Genomic DNA, 8833 nt, shown 5'->3' with positions numbered 1-8833 from the left:
ATTCAAACGTTCGTTCGTTTATTTGATTCATTCATTCATTCGATTCATTCATTCATTAGCTTAAAGAAATAGTTCAGCCAAAAATGAATATTCAGTTATCATTTACTCACTTTCATGTTCCTGTTTTCCTCAGTTACAGTTCATAGTGACAGTTCAAGTGCCAAAACACATATTGGCAAAGTATGAAATTAAAGCGCCATCAGCTGGAAATGTCACCCTTGTTTTTCCAAAATCAACCTATGATTATTCAGCTGTGTTTATGTTTATGATTCAACCCTTTTTTTTGACTGTTTATTCCAAATCATTCCTCAAACAAAATAATGATGATGATGATAATAATAATAATAATACAATAATTATTAATATTGGTATTATTTAATTATATTATTATTAGTTTTTTTAAATTATTATTATTATTATTATTATTGGTATTATATAATTATATTATTATTAGTTTTATTATTATTATTATTATTATTATATGTAAAAACCACATCACATTTTCAGTAAATAAAAGTTTCTTAAGTAACCCTGAGGTGTACTTAGGAACTTTTATTTACTGAAAATGTGATGTGGTTTTTACGTTTACTATACATTTTTCTCAGCTTTTTTGTTTACCTGTCAAATATTGCAGCACTTCATATCAGTAACAATATCCATTTAATATCAGTTCAATTTTTTATATTTATTTGATTTCCTTTATTTTCTGGTCTGAAACACAAAATTAACTTAATTAAAAAGTATACTAGTTGATGATGGCGATATTAGCATCATATAATAATAATAATAATAATAATAATTAATACATTTGTGCTCATTTACAATTGTTAATAATAACTTTGTGTCGTGATGATAACAATAATAATACAAATAAATTAATAATTAATGAATCAATCCTTAATAATAATAATAAAATAATAAGGTGGTAGCTAAGGTGTTGCTCTGTGGTCACTAAAGATTTCCACATTGCTTCAAGATTGCATAAAAACAACAATAATTGAAACATTTGTGCTAATTTAAAATTTAACTGAGCTGATAATAATGATAATAGCATTATTAATACAAGCAAATTTGTTAACTTGCATAATTAATCCTAATAATAATACATTATTATTATTATTATTATTATTATTATTATTATTAATAATAATAATAATCATCATCATTATCATTAATCACCATCATCATCATCTTCATTATTATTATTATTAATAATAATAATAATAATAATCATCATCATCATTATTAATCACCATCATCTTTATTATTATTATTACTGTTATTATTATTATTGTTATTATTATTAATCCTCATCATCATTGTTATTATTACTATTAATCATTATCATCATCATTATTAATCACCATCATCATCTTTATTATTATTATTATTATTATTATTATTATTATTATTATTATTATTAATAATAATAATAACAATCATCATCATTATTATTATTCATCACCATCATCATCTTCATCATCATCTTTATTATTATTATTATTATTATTATTATTAATAATAACAATCATCATTATTATTATTATTCATCACCATCATCATCTTCATTATTATTTTTTATTATTAATAATAATCATCATCATCATTATTAATCACCATCATCATCTTCATCATCATCTTTATTATTATTATTACTGTTATTATTATTGTTGTTATTATTATTAATGCTCATCATCATTGTTATTATTACTATTAATCATCATCATCATCATCATCATTATTATTGTTATTATTAATTCTCATCATCATCTTCATTATTATATTATTATTGTTTTTATTAATCATCATCATCATTATTATATTATTATTATTATTAATCATCATCATCATTATTATATTATTATTATTATTATTAATTCTCATCATTATTATTATTATTATTATTATTATTATTAAAAAATAACTTAAATTTGTGTCTATTCCTCACTTAAAGCTGTTGCATAGATGATCTTGCCTTGAGTATGATATATGTATTACAGCAACTGCTATAATAGTGTTTCTGGTTCCTTCAAAAGCTGCATAGACCCATTCACTATGAACTGTTTGGTGAAAAAGGGAAATTAATTTGACGCGAGGTGAGCACCGCATGCCTGAATCTTCATTTTTGGCCTCTCTTTCATTAGTTTCTCCACTCAGTGTCTGTTTCAGGTGTATCTGCTGCTCTCCCTCAAGCGGGATCACGTCCAAATCTTAGGCCGCTCTGCATCCACAGGCCGCTGTGCTTGTGTTTTGGGTTTTTCTTCCTCCGCCCTGGCTCTGGGCCGGCCGTTTTGCTTGTGTCTGCTTTGGTTAGTCATCTCCATATCAGAGAAGAGAGAAAGCTGTCATAAAACCACAGCTCTGCAGGAAATTAGCTATTTAGTACTATGGTTGTAGCTCCAACCCAGTGGAATTAAAAAGTCATGCAACCCTCATTGTCTGTGAAAGGAAGACGAGACGGTCCTGCTTGAGTTTTTGTCCCGCTTCATCTTGTAAACCTTAGCATTGGGATGTACACGGACTACACGGTGTTAGCGTGGTCGTGCGGCGCGGACTTTTTTGCTCCGCTTGCTGACGGTGGTAAATCGGAACGGCGTCAGGTCCGGCTGTTCTCCAGGTGGGAAGCGCTTCATAAAGTGGACGTCCTGCTGGTTGGGAAGCGTGTGCGGCCCACGGCGAGGACGCCCTCTTTTGGTGAAGCCCACGTACCATCCTGTGTAGCGCGCAGACATTAGCGCGGTGTAGTTGTTTTCCAGAACCTTCTCTATGAAGACGCAGTCTGCGCTACGATTGCTGGCCTTCTGGGAGACACAAAAAAGGAGAACACAGAGACAAACGTGTTAGCTTCAACATTAACATATATGGCTAATGCTTCTGAAAGTCACAGATATTATTAGCTTTGAGGTCATCTGTATTAATGCTTCTCAACCTTTTTGTTCACATCGGCTATGATATACTTATGATATACCTGGTAATGTGTTACATGATAATTTGCACATGTGATATATATCCATATTTAACTTTTGTATAATTGCGTTTTAGGTGGCACGGAGGCTCAGTGGTTAGCACTGTCACTTCACAGCAAGAAGGTCGCTGTTTCGAGTCTCAGCCGGGCCAGTTGGCATTTCTGTGTGGAGTTTGCATGTTCTCCCCATGTTGGTGTGGGTTTCCTCTGGGTGCTCTGGTTTCCCCCACAGTCCAAACACATGCGCTGTAGGTGAATTGATGAACTAAATTGGCTAAAGCGTATGAGTGTGTGTGAATGTGAGAATGTATGGGTGTTTCCCAGTACTGGGTTGCAGCTAGAAGGGCATCTGCTACGTAAAACATTTGCCGGGATAGTTGGCGGTTCATTCCACTGTGGTGACCTCTGAAATATAGACTAAGCCGACGAAAAAATGACAGATAACCTTTAGCAAAGTCTGCTGTAAAGATAAAGCTCCTTTTTCACAGAAACAGCACATTCTCACTCCTGACTCGTGGCATATTGACATTGTCAGGACCCCGTTTCGGCACTTTGTGACCCTCCGGGTAACACTTCGGCGTTGTTTTACAATGCTCGGGGTCCTCTGATGCTTTTGGTCATTTTTATGATGTGTCCCATTAAACAGTTTGGGTGAATTTGTAAAATTAATTCATTCATTTTCCTTCAGCTTAGTCTCTATTTCAAAGGTCACCACAGCGGAATGAACCACCAACTATTCCAGCATTTTAAACAGTGGATGCCCTTTCAGCCGCAACCCAGTACTGGGAAACACCCATACACTGTTACATTCACACACACACACTTTACAGCCAATTTAGTTTATCAATTCCCCTATAGCGCATGTGTTTGGACTGTGGGGGAAACCAGAGCACCCGGAGGAAACCCACATCAACATGGGGAGAACATGCAAACTCCACACAGAAATGCCAACTGGCCCAGCCGGGACTCGAACCAGCAACCTTCTTGCTGTTAGGTGACAGTGCTAACCACTGAGCTACAGTGATGGCCTATTTGTAAAATACGAATCGTTATATATATAAGCCCTAATATTCACTATCATGAGCAAGTGATTAGTAATACATTTATTATGATATTTATTTATGTTTGTTTACATTAGATATTTAGGTTAAACAACATTAGCTCGTGGTGCATTAAGTAATGTTAACAAGCACAACTTTGTATTTTAATAATGCATTAGTTCATGTTGAACTATGATTAATAAATGCTTTACATGATTATTCATACTTAATGTTAGTTGTTACATTAACTAATGGATCGTTATCCTAAAGTGTGTTCAGATATATACTCTAGAATAGAAACACAGAACACAGTGTGACAGGTGTGTGTGTGTGTGTGTGCAGTGAGGTTCACCTTGCCTACGAGTTTTCCTTTGCGGTTCATACACAGGTAAAAGTTGGTCTCCTTCCCTCGGATTCGCACCTGGCTGCCGAACGTGTCTGCCTCCACTACGAGCTGGGCTTGTGAAGAGACACAGACGGACAGACGTTACGCAGATATTTACATTTTACTTTAATATATATATAATACAGAAATTAGCACGTTTCCCATATTTTGTGATTCATTTATTTTAGATTTATTTGTTTTTGAATTGCATTATGGGAACTAGATCTTTATGCCAATAGGTTTTTACACTGAAAACGTAAAAAAGTGACTTTTATGAACATTTTTAATAGTTTAAAGTGATTTATTGTCTGGGTTAGTGTTGTATTTTACGCTACAAAACCTTATAATAAACTGCCAGTACATTTTCTGTTATATTACAGACTTATTTTTCTATATTATTTCTTATACGTTATATTACAACTAAAAATTCCATAAAATTCACTTTGTAAAACTGAAAAGTTGAATTTTCAACATCAGAAGTGGACAGATCAGAGATCAACGTCCCATAATGCAGGGGTGTCCAAACTCGATCCTGGAGGGCTGGTGTCCTAAATAGATTAGCTCCAACACACATAGTTTAGCTAGGACACACCTGCCAGGAAGTTTAGTATAGTTGCATCCGAAACCGCATACTTCAATACTATATAGTACGCTAAAACAAGTATACGAGCTGAGTGGTATGTCCAAATTCATAAAATTGCAAAAAACAGTATGCAAGAAGTACTCGGATGACCTACTACTTCCGGAGAGATTCTGAAGTGTGCATCCGATGGTAAAGTCTAGATGGATATGCGGCGATATGCACATTAATAAAGCAGCATTTTTTATGACTCTGTATAACAATAATTAATATTGTTATAGTACTGTGATGGTTGGGTTTAGGGTTGGGGTAGGTGTTAAAAAATACAATTTATTGGGTAATTTAACAGGGTAATTTAAATTAATTAGATAACATAAATGATACTCGGTACAACTACTGTTTTTACGTTACTGTGACGGCTGGATTTAGGGTTTAGAGCGACACAACTGACAGGAAGGTCACGTCATCATGACAAAATGGCGGATGTAGTACCTCCGAGTTCCATTCATACTACTCATATTCATACTATATAGAACATACTTCTCTAACAGCCGAGTAGTGCGTTTAAATTCAAATGCAGTGCCTACTGTGTTGTAGGCAATTTCGGATGCAGCCAAAATCTAGGCTGTTTCTCAATATGCTTTCTTCAGCGGTATGCATTCTCATGTAACGTCATCATCAGCTGCCAAAGTTCAGTTCCAATACTCAAGACCGCAGGAACGGAGGACGTGTGAAAGTTCTCGGATGTGTTCTTGATATCGGGGACGCACAGATGCAGACTTGAGCACCAATCTTGCTCTAGAAGTCCCAGAAGTCATTGTGACTGGAGGTGGGAAGCGCAGCGATTCATTTAGATTTATTATTAAAGTTCAGAGACACCTCGTGAGTTTCCCTAAATGAAACGGTGAATATAAACATCACCATGGACATCTTAAAAAAGGAATGAACACATTAAAGGTGTTTATTTGCTGAAATTTGTATTAAAATCTGTTTTATTTATATTGTGCAACATATATTTCTATTAATTTTATGAATAGTACATATTTTGAAAAGGGGGAAAAACAATAAATTGTTGTATGAATGCTGTAATGTTTAAATCATTTTCCATAAAAAAACGAGTGAAGATCACATGACCATCAGGAAGCACGCAGCATCTCATTTCTCACAGGACGCGATCTCTGTTCTCGCGGTTTCCTGAGTTCGTTCTTCCGAGGACACCTGGCAAGCTGGCAAGACCGGTCTTCACAAGAGCGCAAGTCCGTTCTCTGTGTTCTTGGAATTGAGAAACTGCCCTAGTAACAGCTTAATTAGCTGGTTCAGGTGTGTTTGATTAGGGTTGGAGGTAAACTCTCCAAGACACCGGTCATCCCGGACTGAGTTTGGACACCCCTGCCATAATGTAATTCACCACAGTAAATAAATGAAAAACACGGAAACTGTTCATTAACAGATACTACAGTGCACACTGTAAAAATGCTGGGTTCTCCAATCGATCTGCGTTGAGACAACATGAAGGAATGAAGTTCACGTATTAAGTTTTACACATTTAAGTGGGCTGAACGTAAAACAATTAGGTTGTGTTAGGTTAGCAGCAAATGTCATTTTTTGAGTGTAGAATGGAAATGGATTTCCTTTAAGCCATTTTCATTCATTAGTAGCTTTATTTATCGCCACAGCGGAATGAACCGTCAACTATTCCAACATATGTTTTACGCAGTGGATGCTCTTCCAGCCGCGACCCAGTACTGGGAAACACCCATACACTCTCACATTCACACACACAAATATGGTATAAACTGTAGAAGTAATTTCTAATTATTACAGTAAACTACCGTATTTCATTAATTTAGAGATATAATATGTAATATGTCTGTAATTTGAATTACCAACATCTACACATCTTTTGTAACACAGAAAGACACGTTAACACAGCCATATGAGGGTGGTGATGAGTATAAGTTACATAATGAACCAATGCTCATCACAAACAACTGTTCCCTCAAGCTGAAAAGTGTATCAGTATAGAGAAGGTGCTCAGTGACATTCACACAGCTACTAAACACCAGTATGGGAACACACATAAAATTAAAGTCGTGAAATAAACATTGTTTATCAACATTAGATGTAAGATAACTCTCTAATGTACATCACTGATGGGGAAACAACTAAAAGAGATCCATAGTAATGTCAACAAAAAAGCATAAGAAGTGATGTGCCATGCAGGGAATTCTGGGAAAGTCAATTTACGGTTATTCGCCGTATATATTAAGGAAATATACCGTTAACCAGGTTACGGATTTTTACTGTAGCATTTTTACAGTTTTTTTACTATTGAAATCGCGGCCATTTTTTACAGTGTATGGCCAATTTAGCTTATTCAATTCACTTTTAGCGCATGTGTTTGGACTGTGGGGGAAACCGGCGCACCCGGAGGAAACCCACGCCAACATGGGGAGAACATGCAAACTCCACACAGAAATGCCAAGTTGAATCAGTGACCTTGTTGCTGTGAGGTGACAGTGCTAACCACTGAGCCACCGTGCCACCTGAAGCCATTTTCACACTGAAATTCCAAAATTGAACTCAGAAATGGGAACTAATGCACTTTATTGTTTGAAAATGTCAATATTAAAATGGTATTTTCTTTGTGAAACATATTGCAATAATCTTCAGAGATGACAGCTGAAGCATGATCAGAGAAAAAAGGAAATAGGGAACACTTGTTTTTAGCCTTAGCAATTGGTTGTCACTGCTTTTATCGTTTTATAGTTCACCGTCAGCCTCCTGAGGTCATTCAACCCCTGTGTGAGTGTGTGAGTGTGTGTGTGCGTGTGTGTGTGTGTGTGTGTGTGTGTTTCAGGATATGGCAGTTAAATCGCTGAAATGGCTCCTGCGTGACCTTTGTGAGCGCAGGGGTCACAGAGATCAATAAGCTCTTTGTGGTCCTCCAATCTCTGCTCATCCAGACATCCCTGACTCGCTGTGTAAATACATTCATTCTCACCCCCTTTCCATCGCCCGTCCTTCTCTCTTTATCTCCTTTATTTCCTGATGAGGAGAGTCCATCTTGAAAACATGCAAGCTTTTCGGAAACAATATTTCCACAATGACAGATTAATGAGGGCGAATCTCACAAAAGATGCCAAGATCACATTAGGGTCGTTTATTCACTTGATATAAATCTAAGAGTTCTGCGTATTTGTAAGAAGTTCTTGGGAATTTAACAGAATGGGATGGACATTATAATAATGATGATTAATTGTAATTTACTTTATTTTATTTTTAGGTAATGGTATTTGCTCTGTTACTTTTATTTTAACAAAACAGTGTTTTTAACCATCACAATAAATTAATTACCATACAACAGGGTTATTTTAGTATCATTGAGAAATTATTATAGCTCTTTATAGTATAATTATTATATTAGTAATATTATTCATTAGTAATTATCATTAGTTTTTTTTCATATAATAATTTTGGATAAAGTTTTAGTAATTAATTAATACATAAGTGTTTTTGTCCGTGCACGTTTTTATGGGGCTGTTATTATTATTATTGATCATTTGTATGAAACAGTCTGAAATAAATAAATATTTTTCTAAAAACAATAATCAATATAATAATCATTTGAATAATATTTATTTTTATATAATTTTTTTGTTATTTTATATTATTTATTATTATTTTAGTTGTTACTTAATATTATAATTTATTATTATTATTATTATTTTAATTTATTTCATTTTATTCCAAGTTTAGGCATGGTTTTAACCATGATAACCCTGCTTCATTAATCAAAGTGTAGATCTATGTGTATATCTGTGGATTTCTTTTCAATTTCTGAGACTCCTTCATGAATTAAA

At 34.6% G+C, this 8833-nt stretch overlaps 1 protein-coding gene across 1 annotated transcript in view; it reads right to left on the bottom strand.

The window, feature by feature from the left end:
- Positions 1–1600: 1600 nt before the first annotated feature.
- fgf18a (fibroblast growth factor 18a) overlaps positions 1601–8833 on the bottom strand; it is a 38766-nt gene continuing 31533 nt past the window's right edge. The window contains exons 4-5 of the mRNA XM_056472845.1: positions 4358–4464; positions 1601–2801 (exon numbers count right to left, since the gene is read on the bottom strand). Coding sequence (XP_056328820.1) covers positions 2532–2801; positions 4358–4464 — 377 coding nt within the window. The 3' untranslated portion in view covers positions 1601–2531. The remainder of the gene's footprint in view (positions 2802–4357; positions 4465–8833) is intronic.

This window comes from Danio aesculapii, chromosome 14, assembly GCF_903798145.1.
Source record: "Danio aesculapii chromosome 14, fDanAes4.1, whole genome shotgun sequence".
Taxonomy (NCBI): domain Eukaryota; kingdom Metazoa; phylum Chordata; class Actinopteri; order Cypriniformes; family Danionidae; genus Danio; species Danio aesculapii.
The sequence above is the reverse complement of the archived record's forward strand: the minus strand, read 5'-3'. Positions and strand labels throughout refer to the sequence as shown.